Genomic DNA, 24,752 nt, shown 5'->3' with positions numbered 1-24,752 from the left:
TCCCCCGAACCTGCATTTTTAACAGATATGTAAGTAATTCTCCTGCAGGTAGTCAGGGTCAGACAGTGAGAAATGCTGCCTTAAACCTTGAGGCTTGGACGGAGGGAACTGTGAGCTAGACGGGCCTCAGTTTCCCTAAGAGTTAAAGAGTCACTCACTGCAATGTGACTACAGTATAATCGTAATTTACATTTCAAATCCTCCTAATAACTAGTCGGACCCTCAATATTAAGGGGACAGTGTCCATGTTAACAGTACCTGGTCCCTGATGGCCACTCCATGTCAGATCAAAGCTTGATAAGAGTTGTTAGAACTCCAAGCCTCTACTGAAGTACCAATTAACTCCTGGCCTTGGACTTACAGGTCTGCGTAACTGTGTAACTGTGGAAGCCCAGGCTGGGAGGGGACGTGAGAGGACAGTACCAGGCATGCTGAATACAGGGGATCACGGGCAATATGTGGGTTATGGGAGGTGCCATAATCCCATGCCCCTACCCTGCAAAGCCTTCTGCTTTGCCTAAAGAATCCTTCCCCCCAGGCACTTCTTATACATGGAGGCACGCCTGCGAATCCTTTGGACACTGCTATATTTTATCATTCTTACGATTTCTTTTTTCTTTTTTTATCTTTTTTTAAAGATTTTTTTTATTTATTTGACAGAGAGAGACACAGCGAGAGAGGGAACACAAGCAGGGGGAGTGGGAGAGGGAGAAGCAGGCTTCCCACGGAGCAGGGAGCCCGATGCGGGGCTCGATCCCAGGACCCTGGGATCAAGACCTGAGCCGAAGGCAGACGCTTAACGACTGAGCCACCCAGGTGCCCCTCTTTTTTCTTTTTTAAAGATGTATTTGAGAGAGAGAGAGAGAGAGCGCGCGCGCTTGCACATGAGCAGGGGGTGGGGCAGAGGGAGAGAATCTCAGGCAGACTCCTGGCTGAGTGTGGAGTCCAACATGGGGCTTGATCTCACGACCCTGAGATCGTGACCTGAGCCGAAATTAAGAGTTGGACACTTATCCGACTGAGCCACCCAGGCGCCCCATCATTCTTGTGATTTCTGATATGACTCCCCAACCCCGAAGTGCTCTACGATGCAAGTTCACTTTTCACATTAGGTCAGAGGCATTTATGTTGGCATTCGGGATTGTGTGATCCCTTCTGAAGATGACTAGAACCTCAGGGCGGAATCAGACATCCAGTGTCTCCTTCTCTTCTGGTTTCACGAGACAGCCCCAGGTCATAACCACAGTCATTACCAGACCAGGGAGAGGCCAGCTGGCGCTTTGGTTCAGGTCCGCGCAAGTTTTGCCCTGTTTTATCTAGCCTGCAGCTGAAAGCAATGTCAGGGTGCCCTGAGAATAGACGGAGGAAGAAAGTAACCAACTTGTCAGTGGGAGACAGACCCCTTCTGCAGATGGAGGCATGAAGCAAGCCTGGGGAACGCCACCCAACATCCGCAAACAACTTGGTTTCTGGCAGCAGCTGGGGGCTGCAGGAAGCACTGCACCCAAGTCCTGTGCAGGCTCTTGGTCTAGAGATGGCCCCCATTTTGTGGTGTTGGCCTGTGTGAGACACATTTAGGCAGCCCCCACTGCAAGGCAGGCCCTGGCCTGGGTGCTAGGGATGGGAGAATCACACTTGGTCCTTGGCCCCGAGGGGCTGAGTGCAGACATGCGGATGTTTGCATGGGGTTCAGCAAAGGCCTGAGCAGCGAAAGGGGCCGAAAAGACTTCTGAGAGTAAGAACTACACAAGGGGCATCCCGATGGATGAGATGTTTGCCAGGCAGCCTGGAGTAGGGGCACGGAAATTAGATCGTGCATAGAGATACACATGTGCAAATACAAAGGATCGAAAAACGTACAGTGAATCCATTGTGTGGCCTCAGATGGTAAAGTTCTACCAGGTAGCATTTTCATTAAAAAAAAAAATCATTATTCTGGGGGCACCTGGGTGGCTCAGTCCGTTCAGCGTCCGACTATTGATTTCAGCTTAGGTCATGCTTCAGGGTCCTGAGATCCCTCCAGCCAGTGTGGAGCCTGCTTAAGATTCTCCCTCTTCCTCTCTCTCTTCCCTCTCCCTCTCCCACTGCGCCTCCCCGCTCCTCTCTCTCTCTCCCCCTCTAAAAAAAGAAATCATTATTCTGGGCATTCATTCTAGATGGGATTCAGTAAATGTATTCCAATTCAAAGAAACAGATCTGCAGGGCCTCTGGCTTCAAGGGTAGGGATTAAGCCAAAACTGGGTGACCGCAGGATGCTCAAATTACCTGCCACTAAATCCAGCAAGACCAGGAGACAGAACAGCTGACACACAGATGCCTGGCCCCGTTCACTTTTCCATGTGTTCACGTGCACCAGGTCACCTTCAGACCCAGCACTCAGGCAGCTGGGAACACTGTCCTCTGGGCATGGGCCCATCTCGGGGACAGGGCGGGAGTTTGAAAGTGTATATTTCATGTTACAGAGTCACCATTTTAAACAAACAAATAAAAACACCCACTGTTTTTTGTAATCTATTGTGTAAAGGTTGACAAAATCCTGGTGGGGAGGTGCATGAGTGGCTCAGTTGGTTAAGCATCCAACTCTCAGTTCTGGCTCAGGTCATGATTTCAGGATCCTGAGATCCAGCCCCATGTCGGGCTCCGCACTCAGCAGGGAGTCTGCTTGAGATTCTCTCCCACACACACACTGCACTCTCTAAAATAAATAAATCTTTTAAAAAAAATCCTGGTTGGTGCGGAACTGTTAAAGATAAAATGATTCTCACACCTATTCTTACCCTTGCCACACCCCCTTTTCAAAAAATCAAAGTGTGAGGTCTTTATACTAATCAGGAAGGGATTAAAACAAAGCTTGAAAAACAGCCATTTTTCCTCCTAGAGTTCAGACTCTGGACTACCTAAGCAGCAGGCCCTCCATATTAAGAGACTCTCCAAAAATGTATGGCACCTCCACAGAAGGGGCATAGGCTCTATTCCTGCAGGAGGGAGGAGGCTATGGTTGTGAGTGCAGAGAGGCCCACCCGTGCTTCAGCCAGGTCCAGCTGATCTCACAGCTGCCTCTCTGGGGTCCCAGCACCCCCAACAGCTGCACTGCATAACCCTGGTAAAATAAGTTATGGTGGAAATTCTGAAAATCTTAAAAATGCAACAAAATCCTAAAGTGAAAAGGCATTCTATGCAAACCAACGTCCACTGGAAAAGGAAAATCAGCCCAGCCTCCAGCTGGGCACATCCTGAGTAACACCTGGTTTCAGGTAAACCGGAAAAAAATGCCCTTTTTCTACCAAGGCCAGTAAAAGTGTGTCCTACTCCAAGAAGTGCCTGTGGGGGCTGACATGGTACAAATCCCAAAAAACAGATGATGCGCTTCTCAGTGACTAAACACTGTGCTCATCTGCCCTGACATGGGACGTCCTCAGTCCGAACGCTCTGCCTCACCCAGCACGTTAGTGCTAAAACACAGAATGTCTTTGAAGACCATGCCCCCTACCTCCCACTTAGGATAAGGTCGCACCTCTCAAACTTCACCTTAAATGTAACTGAACATTACACAAAATACCAAAAATAGGCAGGCTCACAGGACTATGGGATATTAGATCTGGGGGGAGGGTGGGTGGTTCTCGAAGATAAATGACTCGATCTAATGATGTTTCTGATGTAGAACTGAGATACACTGAGTTTAAGTGATGTGTGCAGGGACGTACAACTAGAAAGAAGACACTGATGTGGTTTCATTGTAATGTGGTTTTGGGTTCAGTAAATTCACTGGGCTCAACAAATTTGTCTTTCATGATAAAATAGAAGCTTGACTCCTTTATTTTACATTTTACTATAATTGCCTATCTATCTCCTTGTGCTCCAGCCTCTCACCCACCAAGTTCAATAAAGGTAAGATCACTGTTACTGTCACTATTATTTTAGGACCGGCATTTTTGCTTCGATAGCCCTAGTCCCTAGAACTGTGCCCAGAACTCTTGAGATAGGCACCTAAAAATGTTTTTGGTGGACTGAATGAAAGAATAAACCACCACCAAAGAGTATGATTGCTTTTATGTCTAACATGCGTGAAGCATTCGGGGAAGAGAAAGAAAAATAAAACATTCTCTTGCATCTGTTCAGAGATAAGCCAGACACTATTAATCGTGGGCTATGTAACCCTAAAGGCTCCAAGGAGGACTCCCAGGAAGATGGGGGCCTTCCAGGCAGAGGCGGCGAGGAAGAAAATGCACGGAGGGAGGAGTCACAGGTCCCATCCAAGAGACAGTAGGGCTTGAGCAGAGTCCCCCATGGAGGGAACACTGTCAGGTCCACACGGGGTGGCATCCCAGACCCAAGCTGACTGTAGTCTCGTCGCCCGTGGCTACATTCCGCACCGTCCATGATTTTTAAAAAGGGAGCAAAAAACAAAACCAGTAGAGCAGGGAGTTCAGTGTGAAAGGCAAAAACCGTGTTTCCCCCCAGAATTTTGACATGTATGGGCCTGGATGGGGCCACAGGCACGTTCACAGGAGGGACAGGTGTGGCACACACTGTTGACAAGCACGACTCCCGCATAGCGAGGCGGCTGCTGGAGGCCCCACGTAACGCGGGCATGACACGCCGGAAGCCAAGCGGCCAACGGGCCGGCCTGCGGCAAAGAGCAGCCCGGGGCGGGGTGAACTGGGGGTGGCAGCTGAAGCCCCCCGGCGGGAAGGCAGGCTAACAGGGAGCCGAAATACAGGCCAGCGACCTGCAGACTAGGAATCGCGCAGAAGCTGTTGCCTACAGGATCCTCAGGCTACCTTCCATCAGTGCCGTAGGAACCGTGGGACAAACAGCGGCCGCTGCCACAGAGACAGAAGAATGGGGCCCCTGACTTCTTCTCACTCGTTTCCACTTGCACGAGAACGGGACCTGGATCAGCTGCAGTAGTCACTCAAACGGGGCGGGGGCAAAGCCAGATTCCCTAGACCCTGCTGCCTAGTTAGAGTGAGCATACCCAGCATTATCACACTGGTATGCTTTCAAAACCTACTGTTTTCCTTAGACCACTATAGATAGCAACATTCACTAACATCTCGGCCGGGCGGCACACCCTGGGCGTATGGCGATTCTCAAGAGCCACAGTGCCCTCGGCCTCCAAACCCCTACGTCATCCAGATCAGAGCCTGGGGCAGGGGAAGGAGGCGTGCACGATTTCTGTGTTTATTGGAATGGGGTGTGGGGGAGAAAATTTGCAGAAGAAACAACTTCGGTACTATTACCCCAAGGCTGGTGTGTGGAAACCTGGCTTGCCAAAGAGACCTCTTCCCCCGCAAGCCAACGCCCAGCCCCTCAGTTTCTTCTACGGGAACCTGGGCGTCCTGGGTCTTACTCCTGGAAGAACTCTGAAAGGTCTCCCCTTTCAGCTCCTCACCTCATGCCCGAATCTCTTCTCCAACACGTGGACACAGTTTTCCACATCCTGCTTGATTATGCTCAGGAACAGGAGGCTCATGCCTTTGCAAAAAGGCCCAGTTACTCTTCTGCAGGTCTCATTTCCAGCATATTTTTTTCCTAACACTGAATGAATGGTCACCTTGGCGTGTAGCAAATGGAAACTCTAAGTCCCACTTCTACCTACAGTTCAAGTTTGGTCCTCTGGAATCTACTGCTTTTCTTTTTTTTTTTTTTAAAGATTTTATTTATTTATTTGACAGAGAGAGACACAGCGAGAGAGGGAACACAAGCAGGGGGAGTGGGAGAGGGAGAAACAGGCTTCCCACGGAGCAGGGAGCCCGATGCGGGGCTCGATCCCAGGACCCTGGGATCATGACCTGAGCCGAAGGCAGACGCTTAACGACTGACCCACCCAGGCACCCCTCTACTGCTTTTCTAAGTATTTCCCATGCCAAGAATATCTAGTTTCTACAAACATTTCCATTATGTTTTGGGTTTTGAACCCTTAGCCTTCCCGGTTACCCTTCCCTAAACAAACCTCTGCCTGACTCGGAACCCCTTAAAACTGGTCACCAAGAACAAAGCAGGCACTGTCTCTACCTAGCGGCTACTCTGTTGCTTCCCACATTACTCTTCTCTTAATCCAGTCGAAGGTTAGGATTATACAGAGCTCTCTAACACTTGGAAAGATCTTGGGGGTCTCAGAGCCCAAAGCCCAGCCAGTGGGAGCACCAAAGGGAAGAGGTTTGGATCTCAAGGCAGAGTGCTCAAGCTTCCCTAAACTGGCTGCACCCTTTAGCAGCTGTATGGCCTTGCACAGGTGACTTCTCTCATTTCCACTGGGGCAACCTGGCTTGCCAAAGGCTGGACTCCCACTGACTTCTCTGTTTGCACATCCATAAAATGGGGATAACAACATGTTATAGGCCCTCTAGGATTTCTCTAAGAATTCAAAGAGATAATACCTGAAAAAGCACTCCACGAACACTGGCTCCCATTAGCACTATGAATAATTACTATTAATAGCAGTCCTGCTATTACCACCTTCTTCCTTTCTCCCTTCATACCACACCCATCACTAAGCGTATACAGCAGGTCTGGAAGAAGAAGTTAAGAAATGTAGGAATAAAAAGACAGAATCCCTCTGCTCAAGGATATTCTGGTCTAGGAAACAGTTGTACAAACAAAGCAAAGGACCTGAGAGGAAGGTATTACCTTCCTGGGAGGTATTACCAGGTGCTCGGGTGGCCAGGGAAGGCCACCTTGCTTTAGCAGACTTTTAAAGGACTATGGCAGGTGGGTGGGGATGGAGGCAGAGGAATCTGTAGACAGAATGGATACATGCAAAGGCACAGAGGCACAAGAGCATAGTGCCCACATCAAGGAAAGTGCCAGGGGTCCATAGTCAGGCCTCGCATGCAAGTTAGGGAGAGGGGTGGACAGTGAAGAAGGAGGAGATGACGGGAAATGAGGCTGGGCAAACGGATCACTCATCAGCTGCCCAAATGTAAAGAAGGGCCTACTATGTGCCATGCTCTGTGCTAGGCACAAGAGACATGTGGTAAGACAGACAAGGTCTGTGCCTCTGCAAAGCTTACAGTCCAGGGTGGGGACCATGGAGGGCCTTGTATGCCATGCCAGGCACTAGAGGGGGTAAGAAGTGGCAGACCGTACCTTCCAGAGATGACCACAGCAACATCTCCCATCCCACAGGCTCTTCTTCAAGGTGACCTTGCCACCTTCCCACTGAGAAAGACATCTATGTTCCCTTCCCTCCTCTTGAATCTGGAGGGCTAGGACTGCTTTGACCAATACAGTCCGGTCAGTATGGTGGAAGTGACTCCCAGGGGTAGCGCATAAAAGATGATGCAGCTTGGCTTTGCTTTGCTGTACCACTTGCCCCTGGAGCCCTAAGCATCCAGGGTCAGAAGTCTGCCAATCACGTCGTGAGGAAGCTAAGCCACATGGAGAGGCCATGTTTGTCCTAGCCTTCAAGTCATCCCAGCCCAAATGCCAGACGTGTGAGGGAACAAGCTTTGGGATGACATGGCTCCCCGCTATCAAACCGGCTCCAGCCCTGGAGGCCTCCCAGCTGAGGCTCCAGACATGGAAGAGCACAGACAAGCCACCTCCACTGGACCTTGCCCCAGTTCCTGATGCAGAGACCCTGTAAGCATAATAAAACAGTGGATTCAAACAGCTAGATTTTGGAAATATTTGTCTTACAGCAACAGAAACGAACCCACCGAGTCTCCCCAGCAGGCAATGTGGAGCCATTGAGGAGTTCTACGCGGGCGGCAATGTAGTCAGATACGTGCTCTAGAAAGATTCTTCTCACTCAAGTGTAGCATAGATTTGTTGGACGGGCCTCGAGGTCAGAGGTAAGGAAAGCGACGAAGGGATGCGTGGGGAGAAACAGGAGCTGTGAAGCCACAGAGAACCACGGCGTGGGTTACTGCAGAGAGAACCCACCACACTCAGCCACTGGTGGTCCAGGAGCGAGGAACTGAAGAGTCCGAGATGCTTTCCAGGTTCCGGTTGTGGAAGGGGATGGATGTGGAAACACAGGAGGAGAAACAGGGTCGGGGAAGAAGTGGAGTTAGATTTCCGACATGTTTACACGGCTCGAGTGAAAAGCCTGGAACACCGCGGCTGCCTTCCTGCTCTGCAGTCGGGCTGTGTGCCTCGAGTCTGGGCTCCCGAGTTCACCAGCTCGGTGACCTTGGGTGTATTACCCATGCCCTTGGAGGTCCCACCTCCTCATCAGGGATGGGAAGAAGAGCACATGGACTAAAGCGAGGGTGAAATGAGATAATGCATAGAAAGTGCTGTACAAAGTGCCTGGCATTCAGAAATTCTCCGTAAGTGGGCTGCTCTTGTTATCACAATGACCATGATTATTTTTTTTAAAGATTTTATTTATTTGAAAGAGAGAAAGAGAGAGAGCATGAGCAAGGGGAGAGCAAAAGGCAGAGGGAGAGGGAGAAGCAGACTCCCCGCTGAGCAGAGAACCCGACGAGGGGCTCGATCCCAGGACCCCGGGATCATGATGTGAGCCGAAGGCAGACGCTTAACCGCCTGAGCCACCCAGGCGCTCCACAATGATCATGATTATTAACTGTTACACATACTGGGTCAGAGGCTAGCGGGCTCTTTGTACCCAGAGGGCCCGGCAGCAAGGCAGTGAATGAAAGTTGTTCCCAAGGAACATCACACACATCTCTGGTGAATAGTTTATTCAACTGAAAAGTCTGTGTTAACTTCTAAAATAGCTACACAGCCTGCCAAGGAGGAAGCCAGTGTGTGAGCTGTCCCCCGTCTTTGTCCTCCTTCCTCTCTCCCAACTCAATGGTTGAGTGCTTTTAATTAACAACTCCCACAGAGTAAGGCAAAAGTCCCTCAATTAATAAAGCTCTACCTTGCCGTGCGTGGTTCTGAGGTCTCCGGGTGGCACGGAGTTTGTAATTGTGTGTTTTGTTTGGGTTTGCTGTGGGTGGGGGGCCACAGGAGGAGAATTTCCTGGGAGGAATTCACATATCACACTGACAAAGGCTGGAAAAGGTAGGTGAGTGAAACGCCCACTTGGGTGAGCTCTAACAGCAGGAAGCCATAGAGTGGCAAGGCACTTCGAGAAATCACGGTGCAAAACGGACTCCAGCTCTGCCCTTCCTGCCTCTGACCACCTCCTCAGTCCTCCTTTTCCAAAGCACACAGAACAAGTTTTGCCCCCATTCACTTTCTGCCCAGGCACCTGGGGAATGTTGACACAAATGTTTCCAATGCTTCAGTAGGGGCCTGTAACATTGAATAGAAATGAAACACATAATAATGCTTTGGAGGCAAAGAAAGGTATCTGCCTTCACCCCTGCCCCAGCCAGCTCCACGGTTCTTGCTCGAGCATTCACCAAGTATCTGCAAGTTCCCATGCAACTCAGCCCTCTAAGCCTGACCCTCCTGAACCCCATCTTCCATCTCTTTCTCACTTCCTGACATGCACAGGGCGGGTACTTGGGGCTTCCAATGCCCAGAGGGTGCCCACGTTTCTTTTTTGGTCTTGCTTTCCATCTGTTCAGAGCATGGGATCCAGCCACAATGAAAAGCCATACTACAGAGTTCTTGGAACACAGGCTTTGAATTCAGCCTGATCAAATACTTGGTTCCAGTAGTGACTACCCATGTGATCTGTTTCAAGACACTTAACCTCTCTGAGCTTGGTCTCCCTCACTGTAGAAAGAGGATGAAAAACGGCCTCTCTCTCAAAGCACTGATGTGAAGAATAAGTGAGACAATGCATGGAAAGAGCTCAACACAGTGCCCAGCACATAAAAGAGCCACAAATACAGTCTAGCTTTTATGAATTTCTGTTCCACTGCTGCAGGGTTGGCAAATAGACTCGTGCTAGCGGGCACTGTGAGGCGACTTCGCTGGCCTGCCCCCTTCTCTGCAGAGCCAACACCACATTTATTCTGTCCCGTGTTTCTGACAAGTTGAGTTGACTTTACCCTTTAAACTTCACTGCTCAAGTATGTGAGATTTTTCATTTCAAAACAGATGACTGGGCGGTTCCAAGCTCCACGCTCTGGGAACTGGGATCTGGACCATGTGACGCGGCCGAGACCACAGATGCCCTTCTCCCACTTGTCCCAAGATCAAGAAGTGAATGCAGGCTTGATTCATAGCTGGAAGACTCTGGAGACAGACTTGAGCCTCTCCTTAGACTTGGAATCTTATTTCAGTTTGGGGTCTCAAAAATCATCAGCCCTCTAGCCCAGAAGTGTTCATGCCAGGGCATCAGTCTCACCCCGAAGTTATTGGAGGATTAAGAGAAAAGGTCAAACCCTCCATTTCTCAGGGAGGTTTCTTATCAGGACCCTGGGGAGTCTAGAAGGGATGCTCGGATCCTTCCAAGGCATGCACCCTTGATTTGTGGTCATATCCCAGGCAGGACGCATTAGCCTTGAGTCCTCACAGATGTTTCTACAAGCTGATGTGTTGCTCTTTGTCTCTGGGCCACAGGTAGCTGCCTCCTGCCCCCAGATGACTCACTCCCACTGATCCTACAAGGCCTGCTTGCAGACTGTGATGGTTAATTTATACGTCAGCCTGGCTGGGCCATGATACCAGATATTGGGGCAAACACTAGACTAGACGTTGCTGTGAAGGTACTTTTTAGAGGAGGATGAACATGGAAGGCAGTAGACTTCCAATAAAGCAGATTACCCTCCATAATGGCGGTACACCTCATCCACGCAGTTGAAAAAAAGAGAAATAAAGAAAGAGAAATAAAGGCTGATATTCCGCAAGGAGGAGGAATTTCTGCCTCTAGGCTGCCTTGGGACTTGAAATGCCACATCAACTTTTCTTCTGGAGAACACTAATACAGAAATCAACTCTGACACAGCGAGCAGAAATGTGATCACTGCACTCAAGAATAAGAAACGGCAGGAGATCATCTTAGTGAATATTCTTAGTAGGGAAAAAAAACGAGTAAGGCAAATAAATGCAGCTAGTCTGAGAAGGCTAAAGGGAACTCCCATTCTGTGTGTCCAACACTTTACACACACGCTCTCTCTTCTTCTTTCCCACCACATACCTAAAAAGTAGGCTACCATCTAACACATGGCAAGAGGCTCAGGAAAGGAAGCAAACCTCCGAGGTCACACAGCCGGCAAGCAAAGAGTATGAAATCAGGTCCTCCGAGTCCAAAGTCTGAAGTTTCTTCCATCATACCATGCCTCCAGAGGAGCGGGATGAGAGGATCTCGAATTCCCAAGGAAATGTCAGTTCCTTATCTTGATCTGAGTAAAGGCACATATGCCGCCCCCACCCCCCCGTTTTTTTTGAGTCTTTCAACATGGGCTTACTGTCTCAGGGCCAAAATACTCCCAAACTCTCATCCAAATGTTTCTTTTCATATTCACCTCAACTCGAACTTCGTCTTCTCCAACCTCACCATCATAAATCTATTGAGCCACTCTGTAGCTGCTGGCCCTGGAAAACGAACTGGGAAGGGTATTTTCAGTGATCTATATGCTTTGAGATAAAAATAAACATGGACTGGGTTTTCTAAATGAGAGCCACACAAAAGCCTAACAGGAAACCGAGGGGACCTTTGGGTCTATCTGTGACTCCTGGCTGCTCTCCATTCAGGGTACAGCAAAGAGGGGGGTCCCGAAGGTGCAGGACCAAATATCCAACTATAGCAAAGCAACAAAGATGCCAAAGTCACACTGAAATTCCAGCACACAAAGGGAAAGAAATGACAAGATATTAGGCCATCTTTTCCATCTCTTCCATGGGCTTAAAACAATTAAGTAACAAGATCCTCTCGGGTCTTCGTTTTCCTTAATAGTAAAATGAAAATATCATATAAAGCCCGAGTTTGGGGAATACGTAAGACTCAGCAATTCAAAAAGAGTGCCCTACATGTTAGCTCTATTCCCTGGCATCTTCTGAGAGCTACAGAGTTGGAATACATTTTTCTTGTATGTGTAAGTACCCCTCAGTGAATGTGAGCTCATGGGTCCTAGGTTTACCCTGAGAAGGACCTACAAGGATCAAAAGTGAGTCCCCCAAATACGGAGTACCCAATGGTCCAGCCCTGAGAACAAATCTTGCTGGTCTACCCCAGAGCACAGCTCAGGGAGGAGGCACTTGCTAAATATTTGTCAGCTTGAGAAAACAGAGTTTCTCCTTAGTGCTGAATAAAGCGTCCGAGGCAGAAGTTCCCTTGGTTAAACACCTGGGGTCAATCTGAGTAATACCTAAATATGCTGCTGCGTGTTTTGTTGATGCTGCTTACGAACGAAGAGCCTTGCGAAGGGCGGGAAGTCTGTTCTGACAAGACAGCAGACAGTCCAGATGGTGGGGAGGAAAGGAAGGAGTGCCTTGCTCGGCCTGATTCATCTCAGCAGGGTGCTCTCACCTGGCACACTGGTTGTCGGCTGGAGTGTTTAGGGGTATTACATTTCCCATGTGAATATCAATTATGGTCTCGCCCCAAACCCCATGAATCATGAGATGTCTCCCTGGGGTTTGAGGATGCATAAGGGTGGAAGAGAATGAAACACAGTGAACACTTTCACCCTGCACCTGAACTAGGTATTATATGTACATCATATCCCACTGAACCTTAGCAGTAGCATCACTACTAAGAGGACGATCCGGAAGGATCCACAATGCCCAGACACCCTACCAGCATTCTTCATGCCTTACCTCATTCAATCCACGGCAGCTCTGGGGCATGATGATTCTCATTTGCAGATGAGAAAAGCTGGCTTCCCAGGAGGATAAAGTGAGAGCATAAAAGACCCCTATAGGACCTGCTCTATTCTCAGATCCAACTTGGAGCCCCCACATTTCGCTTCGCAATGCTAACACTGATCACCACTTGCCTTGGGTTAGAATTAAGTGTTGACCAACAGGGTACTCTCCCCCACTGGGCCCTGAGCTATCTCAGGGCAAGGATTGGAAGGCTGTGGGGCTGGCATTTTCCTAAAGTCCCCAGAGGTGCATTATGTAGGCTGCCACATTATCTGCTTAAACACTCAGCCAGCCCTGCTTTGGAGCTGGCTTGGAGGCTGATGCAACGTGAGGGCCCTGGGTGGGTGCCCACATGTAAGAGGGAAATCTGGGATGGAGGGTGCTGAGGACAAATGTCAACTCTTTCCCAGCCAAACCTGGAAGTTGTCCTGGCGCCTTTATGCCCTTTGCCCCACTAGCCCCCAGGGCAGCCTGAGTTCAATGTGAAGTCTCTCTGACCCTTGTGCTTGTCTGGACTTACCCAGAGCCCTGTCACTGCTCTCTGTGGACTCTCACAGCTTCTGACCGGAGCCCACCCCTTCCTGTCTTCAATCTCCAATCCATCATAAAAACATACCCATGCCCAAATGTCATCATGCCCTTGCTCTTGACCTTGGTCTGGCTGCTTGTTTATCTTACAAGACCCAGCTCACATGTCCAGAAGGTGCTGCAGGTGCTAGGCGCTGTGGTAGTGAACGTCCTCTGGGTGCCCTGCCGGTGTGCCATCTCAGGGAAGCCCCACGACACCGCTATGGGAGGGGCACGGGGAAACGAACTAGCTGCTCAAGGACACACATTGACAAGCGGTGCAGCCCGCTGCGGAATCCAGGTGGGACTCCACCGCCCACACTCTGCCTGCTGCCCCTACCTCACAGGCTACTCTGTATTCTCCATTAGTGGTCCCCACAGGACCCCCTGCTTCCCCACTGCTCTCCAGGGCTCTCTGTCTAATGACCTCTGCATTTCCCCGTGCCATGAGCTTCCCTCCATGATGGTAGGATCTATGGGACTGGGTCTTGTTCATTTTTCTTGACCTCAGTGCCTTTAGCATAGTCTCTAATACAGAATAAACTCAATAAACACATTCAAATGGAATTTTACTGCCTTTTACCCAGAGCCTCCTCAGAAGGCAGGCCAATGGGGGCTTTCCAGTTTCCAACTCCATGAGAGCCCATGCTTTGGGAAGCTCTGGGACCTTGGTAGCCAGAGCCATCAATCTGTCAAATGGCCCCCGTCAGATGACCTCACAACCACGCGGGGAAAACTGTCACTTGTTCTGTAACACTTGGGGAAATTAATCCTGCCCCCCCGCACCACACTCTGTGTTCGCTTACTCTAAAGAGAGCTTCTTATGAAAACAAGGGTCACCGGACTTGCCTGGGATATTTAACACCAGGGAAAGTATCAGACAGGGAAAAGTATTTATGGTTTCTGTGAATTCATATACCATAAAAAAAAAAAAAAAACCTGTCAGCGTGGAAATGCTGAGGGAAGCAGAGAGGAATGGAAAGACCCCCACAATGGGACCTGGCCCAGCTCCATCAATAGCCCACAGGGCTCCTCTGGGCTTGTGGCTTCATGCTGGAGCTCTGCGTGTATGTAGGTGCGTCCATGCGCATTAAGATGGCGGTGCACTGGGGGCTACTGACTTGCCCGGGGCCTTAAAGATTGATCTGCCCACAGAGCTGAGTCTTTACATTTCCAAGACAGCGTGACCCTTCTAACGCCAGCAGGACCTGCCCAGTGGCTGACCGGCAACCTGGTCTTCCCAAGCCTTCTAAGAGCCTTACGAAGCAAGATCATGGCAGAGGGACCAAACTGGAGAAACGAGAGTCCATCCTTTTCACATCCCAGAGGTGCCTGCCACACCCCGCCATGACCCAGGGCCTTTGAGGACAGCCCCACTTAAAATCCTTTATCTTGGCCCCAGGGCGCGTTTTGGCTATAAGGAGTAGTTTGGCTTCCTCTCCTACCAGTTTGCCAGGAACAACAGCCCTGCAAGGTCACTTCAGGTCTGGCCTGGAGAGGCCATGAGAAACATTTACCAGATAAGCAAGGGCCTCACGCTCCTGGTGCCGCCTTTTTGACCCATGGTGCTATCTGCTGTGATCTACACTGACCTGGTGAGAAGGATCTCCCCCCATCTGCCCACGATGGTCAATGAGGAAGGAAGAGAAGAACAGGGGTCCCTCCGTCTCCACGACCCCCGTGGAGGGGCGGTCTCCCTCTTCCTGTACTGTCAGCGTCCGGCTTACTGTGACAGAGGTGGTCAAAGTTGTGGGATAATCAGGCGGCACAAGACAAGGCCAAGGAGAGGACAGACTATGTGGCTGGGCCTTAAGCTCAAGGGGCTTCCGTCTTTAGCACACATTCATTTAGGGGCAGGTGACTGGGCTTGCTTCGCTGACGATCAGTTGTAGCATTCATTCAACAAATATTTACCGACTACTTACTACAGAATAGGCACCGTGTCAGCCCATGAAGATACGGGAACATCTAAGACAGATCTGACTCTAACCTTGAAGAGCTTGTAATAGGTATGTAATAGGTACCTTCTTCACAGTGAACACACTGAAACTGTCTAAAAAATATTCTGTATGGGTGCCTTGTTTGATTTTATACACACACACCTATTTATAATAATTCCAGTGTAGTGCTATCAGCACTATTAAGGGTAAGTCAAGTCCAGAGGAAAGAATCACTACCTCTGCTTGGATGGAATCACAGAAAGCTTCTGGGAGGAGGTGACCTGACAGCAGTGATGGAGAAAGCAATCTAAGCACAGGTGTTGCACATGCAAATGATGTGTGCGAGCATGAAACACCTGTTACAGATGAAACGCTTGTTTTCCTAACCCCCGCCAATTCGTACGTTTGTATGTGGTTCACATGTTGGATGACCTCTGGGAGACAAGTGGGTTTAATGAGGTCATGAAAAGGGCGGGACCCCCATGATGGGATTAGCATCCTCATAAGAGCAAGACATACCAGAGCCTCTTCTGTCTGCCATGTGAGGACATAGCAAGCCAGGAAGGGGGTGCTCACCAGAACCCAACCAGGCTGGCGCTCTGCTCTTGGACTTCTAGCCCCCAGAATGGTGAGAAATAAATGTCTGGTTTAAGTCCCCCCATCTATGGTATTTTGTTAGAGCAGTCTGAGCTAGGACACGCTCTGATGGACTTGCGGAGCTACAAGTAATTTGGCAGGGGTGGGTTCCTCTGCTTCTGAAGAACTGAGTCCTCCAGCAGGCACCAGTCACGTACACTACCTGTTGATGGAGAAATCCCCGACACCTAACAGGGAAGACCGCAGCCATCGCGAGGCCAGCTCTGAAGACTACCTAACTCACAGCCCTGCTTTCTCTCCCCCACCACACTACTGGTCAAGCCACATTTGAAAGACAAACCAACTGCTACATTTGCCCCTTCCTCAGCCCTGAATAACACCAGCCCTGAGTCCTAAACCAATAGAAAACAGAATTAAAAGCAATCAAAACCACAGCGTCCCAGCCTATATTGGCCACTAGATGGAGCTATGCATCGCACCAAAAAGACCAGAGGTGAAGCTGATTTTCTCCAAGTTCTGCATATAGAAACTTGAGTTTCACAGCTGGTGAAAGCAAATTATATAAGCCCAAGGTCCTGAGAGGGTAGGCATGGAGAACAGACCATGCACAAATAGTCATTCAATACCTACTTGTGGTCTCTGAGTTTAGAAAAATAATGGGTACGTCATGCCTTCCAGGAGCTCCACCGTTGATGGAAGACAGAGAGAATGACAGTTCTTGAGCACCCTGGACTCTGCCAAGCACTTTTCAAGTTCTACTGCTAAGTCCCAAAGGTTAAGAACTTGTCCCAGTTCATTTGGCAGAGCCAGGATTAAATCTCAACTCAGTTTGCCTTTTAAGACCGTTTGCTCTCCTCAACACTAGCCAGCCCCTCTCAAACACTTCCCACACCAAGTGAAAAGTTCACACGTAAGGTTGGGTGTGAACCAAGGCCACCAGAAACACACGGACAGAGGTAACTCGGGCCGGGGACTTCAGGAGGGCATCACAGAGGAGGTGTTTCTTTTATTATTCTTTTTTAGGAGGTGTCTATTTTTTGGATCAGTCAGATGGTACTGAATGGCAGGTAGCCCAGAGCAGTGGGAAATGTGGGGCATGTGAGGTGGGATGTGGCCAGGGTTAGGGCAGGGAGGGCAGCTGATGAAAAGACCATAAAGAGCGTCCCACGTTCAGTTGAGATCTGTTCCCCCAAGACATGGGAAGCCATCAAAGGTTCTCGGAAAAATTTCTGACGTTACATTTAAATGATCTTTTTTTTTCCAAGAAGGGATGTATACTTTGGAACATGATACAACTCAGTGCCTCCTTTGAAAAGAAATAAATCATCTTTCCAAACATATGGATGCTAAGTCTGTCCCTTTAATTTTATTCTATACCATATGGCACTTTGAATTTTTAGAAGATCAGTAAACGGATTGACTTCACAGATCAAAACTTAGCAAGAGACATCTTCGTCTGTTATTTTCATTTCTTTTCCATTAAGGACAGCCAAAGCCCAATTTATCAGTCTAATAAAAGGAAGTGGTAAGGTCCGGCAACAACTTGTAAAGTACTTAGACACGCCTAGTACATACTAAGTGCAATGGAAAAGTTTAATACACACTCCAAAAGACAAAAGGCATTTGTTATTAGGTTCTTAGCAAAACTCAATGGAAATAAAGTAATTTCAGGCGCACCTTAGGGAGAACTGAATGATGCACACAGGTGCACGTGCGCACATAGCCAGTGGAGACAATGAACTAGAGACAGCAAAAAACAGCTGCTATATACCAAGCTGGGGTACAGTGTGTCATTTAAAAAAAAAACAAAGTCACAGGTTTTCAGAAACCAGAACTTAACTTCCATGTCAGGCATTCTAAATAAACTCACTGTAAACTTTCACAAAAACTCTCCTTAAAGAGTACTCAAAGGGATTTACATATTACTCATACATCAAGGCTGTTCCCACTAAGCCAAATAAGCATTTGGATGAAAACTTGAATCATCTCACTGTTTCCAAGTGTCTGGATGTTTGAGGTTGATAAGACATCTAGACCTTGTCTGAAACTCTGTCTTCATCAGATATTTGCCATTAATCAGATACAACCTCAAAGAGAAATATCTAATTGTAGAAGGTTAAAGACCATAGTAATTGCAGTGCTGCAAGGCTTAAGGGAGTGAAGTGATGGACCTAATGTCACAGAGCTTGCAAGGGGCAGAGCAGGGCTCCAGCACCGCCTGATATCTGTCTGTTTTCTACCACATCAACAGTTTCAGCGAAATGACTTATTTAGCAGATACTGAAGCACAGAGCAAGAGCCCAGTCCTTCAATACCTACATGTTGTCATGTGTGTAAGAGGAAAAAGAAGTGAGTACAAAGGACATGAAAGCTGCCCTGAACTCAGCATATGAAGGCAAACTGGTAACGTGGCCCCGAGCAGAAACTCACACGCATTTCCATACAGTGGAGTCCTACTTAACTCGTGTTCCAGAGTGTTACAACTAAAAGGAGCATTCGAGGCCATTTCGGCTTCCCCCTCCTCATTTTGAAGGTAAAGTTCTACATTAAAAGAAATGGGGAAGAAAAAGCAGACCAGAGTTCTCCAGTTTCAATAATTGGGTGGTTTGCTTACATTTCCACACTTTTATCTACACTTGCTCTGAGCGTATCTCACTTGCTCAAAGTGTAAGCTTCCCGAAGCAGGAACTGGAATGTAAACACTTGTGCTGTTTCGCAGGGATAAAGGTTATGGCTGAAGAGCAAAAAAAAAAAAAAAACTGCAAATGTCTCCCGGGGACATCACTAAGGTTCAGTGGACGGTGTTTCAATGTCTCCACCTTGTGGAAATGGTCAATACTGCATCAAGATCAGACTGACCACCTATTGAGGATTAAGACTGACTTGACAGTAAAATTAAGTATTATAAGATAAAAAAAAAACCCTCAAAGTAACTCAAAAATATTTCAGTACCATATTACAGTGGGAATGGCTGGTGATAATCTTGAGGCCATGCTGGATACCAAAAGTCTTCTAAATAAATAAAAAGGCAATTTAATAGGTGTGACTATTTTTTGTGCTTATGGAAAACCAGAAACACAAAATGATGCTCTCAGTTGCCCAGATCATTTCCAGTCCATTAGCGTTCCCAGCCATCCTGGAAAGTAGAAATTCGTTACATTGTAAGGGTTTGGCGGCTCTTGTCTTCCAAAGTTTCACTCACCAAGATGGTTCTAAAAGTGACAGGCAGAAAGCCAAAGAACCTTTATAGCTGAGGTTTTCATTGAATAAAAGAACATGCCTACTCAGGTAAAACTAAGCAAAAGTAATTTTGAAATAAACTCCAGCAGTTGGTGCTAAGTAGCAATAAAATATTGGGCAAGATGATGTAATAACAGCCTCTGGCTTTGAAGCCATGAACCCTGGGCTCTGCCTCCTAACCACTTGCCATTTGGGACCTTGGGCAAGTTATTTAACCCTTCAGAGCCTCAGTTTACTCATCCATAAAATGGGAATTATGATATCACCTGCTTGCTGTGAGAACAGAATGAGGTTATACATATAAAGCCCTGGCCCAGTGCTCAGCACACAGTGGGAGCACATTAGCTATTATTAAAATTATGAAAGTACTGACTCACCCATGGGGGTCCTGATCGCTCTGTTCATGGAAAGGAGCAGTATGATTATTCTGCCCGATTTCTATTATCTGCCATTTTGTCTGCTAGCATGGGAGAGGAGGAAAAGACCATGGGGGAACTTCTGTACAAGTGAGGCTAACAGATGGAGAAGTCTCAGGCAAGTGAAATAAACAGAGGCTCCTTCTGTTTACACTGTGATCTGGAAGTGCAGCTAAAACCAGGCGGCCATGCCTCGCGCCACACACAGCCGCAGTGCGGCTTAGACACCATCCCACCGCTCCCCTAAATTTCACACGTGAGTAAATGGATCACAGGGAGGCTGGGTTTGTTCCTTCATCTATCGAGGCACATGTTCATTTATTTAGCACGATGTCTAAGCCCCTGTACGTAGCAGGCACTGGGGATAAGGTGGCGAACAAGCCAGCCGATGTCCCTGCTTCGTGGTGCTTATTGTGGGGTAAGCAGGAGGGGGCCGGAAGTCAATAAAATATAAACACATCATCAGGATAATTTCAAATAGTAATAAGCTTTCAAAGGAGCCTAAGATGATGATGGAGAGGACGAGGGCATGGGGCAGGCCACATAACTACTTCAAGCTGAATGGTCAAGGAGGGCTCCTCCAAGGAGAGGCCAGTGGAGCAACAAGGAAGAACCAGCCATGCCGAGATCAAAGACCAGAAAGATCAGAATGGAGGCCGACAGTGCACAGCCTGGGAGGTAGTGAAGAGCTTAATGAGACTGAGGAAGAGAAGGGGCAGCCACAGCCGAGGAAGCAAGGCGGGTGGAGAACAAGGAGCTCGGAGAGGAAGGTGAGGGCCAAATCCGATAGGACCAGGGAGGCCAGGCTAGAGTCTGGATTCCATCTTAAGTGCAAGGCTTGGTTTAAAGGACCAACACAATAGGTTTGTTACCAGCTGTCGCTCTGGCCGCTGCTGGAGCCTTCTAGACCTCCCAGCAAGTTCCTGGCTAAGTCTGGACTGCAGCCCACATCTGGTGACTCTCAGCCCAGAAGGTGCCCCTGCACACCACACAGCCTTTGACAGAGCAGAAGGTGAACTAGACAGTTTGATCTCCATCAGAGAACTTAAACAAAGCCCTACGAAAGAGAAACCGGCTGCCAAGCTGCCTCCCGTTCTTCGAAGAGAGAGAAGCCCCAGGTACTCACCCGCTGGTGATATCATCCGTCCGGATGTTCTTGCTCAGAACATCCCCATCACTCATGTAGCCGGGGGCATCCATGCTGATACCTTCCAGGTCCATCTCGTCTCCTGCCTTGTCTGAGACGTCCACGTGGCACACACTGTTTCCCCTGGAGGCGAGCTGCCTCCGCAGAGGGGCAGAGTACACGTAGCGGCCCGACTCGGTGTTGATGAACCGGCTGGCATTGGCTCTAGGTGGATACCCGTTGCCCATAGAGGGGGCGTCTCCTGCTTGGAGCCGAGGGCTGGACTGGCCGAGTCTCCAGGACAGGGGAGTGGGTCTGCCGCTCAAGCTGAGGATACTGCGCCCGCTTATCTCCGTGGTGACGTTGCTGTCAAATGTGGTTTCCAATGTGCTGAAAACATAAAACCAGCCTTGGCTTAGACAGACCCTCATGTGCTTAGTATCCCTTTGCAGTTTATATGTTATGTTCTTTAAATTTTTTTTTTAGAATTATGAAATATTTCCTATATACAGAATAGGATCAAATAATAGCCACTGATGGGCCACACAAGCGTGTTTCCTCTGTGAGAAATGAAAAGACGGAGCTGCAGAGTATAGAACACTCTGGAAAGCCCAGAAGAGACTTTCCCCCTAAAACATGGTATGGGATACCCACTACCAATTCCTTTTGTTAAATGATTTTAACTTTTAGCATCTTTTTTCCAACCCAAGAAAGGAAAGAGAAAATGCCAAAATGATAACGAGGGGGCGTAACGTACCCACAGGTGCACACCTTTTCGCACACTGTGTCATAGCTCCCCTTTCTGCTCCGGAGCTCCCAATGTCACCTGTCACATGCTCAGCTCCCATGAGACCAAGCAGGTGGGGAGAGCCCTCTTTCCCCAACACTTTTGCTTCTCCCACATTTTCTCCAAAAGACAGCTAAACTTTGGGGGGCAAAAGGCTGAGAGTAGTATATACCCAGGCTTGAGGTCCAGAATAAATTAAATTACAAGGATCTGAACCTGCCAGGCAACTGAGCTCATCCCTGGCCATTGAAAAGACTCCTGCGTCCACTCTTTCTGGCCCTGCAGTTGTTGTGGCCCAAGCAAGCTGGTCAGTGTATCTCTGCAGAGCACATTGGGGTGTTCCGACTAAGCAGAGAGGCTCTTTCCTGCAGAAAAGCCATCGAAGGGCTCCCTGATGTCATCATGACCATCCTAGCCCACACCAAGAAAGCCATTGAACAGTCACGTCCCCCAGCAAGTCAGTTTCGGTGATCAGGGTGGAAAGAGGATGTTTCATACTTGATCACGGAGTCCCAGGGCCTAGCAGCTGGCTCCATGCTATTACACAGCTGAAGGTTTGGTGGGGGGCACCCCACTACCATCCCCTAAGTTGACTGTCCTTTGGAAGAACCAATTTGGTGCCTCAACTGTTTTATTGTTTCCCTTCGATCCTAGAAACAGCCTTACTATCCTCATACTGGGGACCCCTAAGGATCAGGCCCCTGTCTTATTTAAGATAGAACCCGGAGTGCTTCACCCCGATCTGCCAAAGCCGCCAGGAATGGGGAAGCCCTGCTGTCTCCTTGTTCTATTCATTTATCAAAGAGACTGAAATCAGAGAACAGGAGACTCCCTGGTAGTTCAATGGGGTAACTAGGACTCTGTCTTCATTATCAAAGCCCAGCATAAACCTTAAAGCTTGGTTCTGCCAAAATCCACTAACGGGGTGTCTGAGGGTTGCATCCTCTTCAACTTCTTGCTCAACAATGAAAACAACCTGATGAATGTTTCCAATGTAATCCTAGATTTCATCCAACTAAATCATAGTTTAAACATGATCATAAGTTTTTATAAATATTTCCTTACGTGTTTTATACACGGGCATGACTAACAACATTACAGAGTGTTGTGTATCTGAAGACTGGGTAGGAATTCAAGTTATTCACTTTATCACACAGGTCAAATATAGTTCACCTGCTCATTTTCAGAGCACAATACAGGCTTGGAAAATGCAAGTAAAGCGAAATCTAAATGGAACTGGTCCACAACATCCTCTGTTGAATGGATTTAGCAACCATCTGCTTTGGGGAGGAACCAGTCTACACTCATTTTCACTCCTTATATTTCTCTTCTGCACATCGCATGGCACTCCCTGTGAGTTCCAGCACATTTGGGGAGCGAAGTTATTTATTCCATTATTAGCCAAGTCGCTTTGCATTGGCATGAACACACACAGGAGAAGCTGCATGAAAATCAAGTTGCTGCAATTCGGTGAAGAAATTCACATGGCAGATACCTGTGTGTGACCTGAGTCCCCCGTAAACTAGACATGGTCTCCTCCAAATTCTGCCGCAGGTCGGCAATGTTCTTCACGGTCCGCAGTCGCCGAGCCTCGGGGTCTTCCCCTGGAAAGATGAAGGTTAAGACTTTTAATTCTCTGATCGACCGGGAGCTCTGTGAAACACACCATGTTCCACGCTCACCAGGGGCACTTAAGGATTTGAGAATAAATGGATGGATGAAAGCCCAAAGGAAGTTGTTAAATCCAAGGAGAGAAGTCTTTCTTTACCCTCCAGGTCCCTCCTGAAACAGGTAAACTCTAGCTTGTAGGAGAAGCAAGGCACCTAGTCTGAGGGGTAAATACATTTTCAAATGGTCTCCAACAAAGACACACACAAGTTAGGTCTGAGCACTCCCCGCGAATCATCTTCTGCCCACGCAAAAGCGAGTGAGGCATTGTATCTTCTCATCCACTGGTGATAACACGCTGCCCTCTATCAGCCCTACTTCGTAAATGGGACTTGCACAGTGGCTAATTGATCTTTACTTATTAATCACAAATACTTCTACAGTGAGGTCTGCCTCGTTCTGTTAGACTTACTGTGTCATCTCAAATTCTGGTTCCTCTAACTCACTGGCTGTGGGATTGGGGGGAAAGCGCTGACCCACTCTAGCCTTCAGATTCCAGAGTATTAAAATGAGGATAGTGACAGTATCGACCTCATAGGACAGCTGCAGGGACTAAATGGGATGGGGCCTGGAGACTCCTGAGCATAGTGCCCACCTCAAGCACGGACTCATGCCTGCCGGCGCTGCAGGGAGGGAAGCCGTCAAGAGGATCGAGGGCTTCTCTTTGGGTGACAAGAGACTTCCATTCTCGGGGCAAGATTTTCTGCAGGACACCTGGCCAGGCAGAGGTGAAGCAGGCACAAACGTACCAGGAAAAATAGGCCACACACAAGCTGGGAAAACACGTGCCCTCAAGAGTAGCCTTGCTCTGGGTTCTCTGGCTGTCCCGCTTTGTTTGGGCTGAGATGGCGCAGAGGAGATGGGGCATCACTACGGGCATGATGAAAGGAAGCAAGTGTCTTTCCCTCAGAGAAATTCCAGGGAGGGCTGAGAAGACCGCAGAACCACCATCAAGGCTTTTTTTTTTTTTTTTTAATTCATTTTTTAAAATTTTATTTTATTATGTCAGTCACCACTCATTACATCATTAGTTTTTGATGTAGTGTTCCATGATTCATTGTTTGCGTATAACACCCAGTGCTCCATGCAGAACGTGCCCTCTTTAATACCCATCACCAGGCTAACCCATCCCCCTACCCCCCTCCCCTCTAGAACCCTCAGTTTGTTTCTCAGAGTCCATAGTCTCTCATGGCTCATCTCCCCCTCCGATTTCCCCCCCTTCATTCTTCCCTTCCTGCTATCTTCTTTTTTTTTTTTTTTTTAACATATAATGTATTATTTGTTTCAGAGGTACAGGTCTGTGATTCATCAGTCTTACACAATTCACAGTGCTCACCAAGCACATACCCTCCCCGATGTCCATCACCCAGCCACCCCATCCCTCTCACCCCCCACCACTCCAGCAACCCTCAGTTTGTTTCCTGAGATTAAGAATTCCTCATATCAGTGAGATCATATGATACATGTCTTTCTCTGATTGACTTACTTCGCTCAGCATAATACCCTCTAGTTCCATCCACGTTGTTGCAAATGGCAAGATTTCTTTTTTTTGATGGCTGCATAATATTCCATTGTGTATATACATATATATATATATACACACACACACACATATATATATAAACACACACATATATATATATACATATATATACCACATCTTCTTTATCCATTCATCTGTTGATGGACATCTTGGCTCTTTCCATAGTTTGGCTATTGTGGACATTGCT

The 24,752-nt window shown here is 48.2% G+C and overlaps 1 protein-coding gene across 6 annotated transcripts in view; it reads right to left on the bottom strand.

Moving 5' to 3' along the window:
* The window catches only part of NAV2 (neuron navigator 2), a 385,703-nt gene that overhangs the window by 131,539 nt on the left and 229,412 nt on the right, over positions 1–24,752 (bottom strand). For all 6 annotated transcript variants that reach the window (XM_032413834.1, XM_032413835.1, XM_032413836.1 and 3 more), the window contains 2 exons: positions 22,850–22,958; positions 20,568–20,957 (listed from right to left, as the gene is read on the bottom strand). In XM_032413834.1, coding sequence (XP_032269725.1) covers positions 20,568–20,957; positions 22,850–22,958 — 499 coding nt within the window. The remainder of the gene's footprint in view (positions 1–20,567; positions 20,958–22,849; positions 22,959–24,752) is intronic.

This window comes from Phoca vitulina, unplaced genomic scaffold (assembly GCF_004348235.1).
Source record: "Phoca vitulina isolate PV1807 unplaced genomic scaffold, GSC_HSeal_1.0 scaffold16, whole genome shotgun sequence".
In the NCBI taxonomy this organism is placed as follows: Eukaryota; Metazoa; Chordata; class Mammalia; order Carnivora; family Phocidae; genus Phoca; species Phoca vitulina.
The sequence above is the reverse complement of the archived record's forward strand: the minus strand, read 5'-3'. Positions and strand labels throughout refer to the sequence as shown.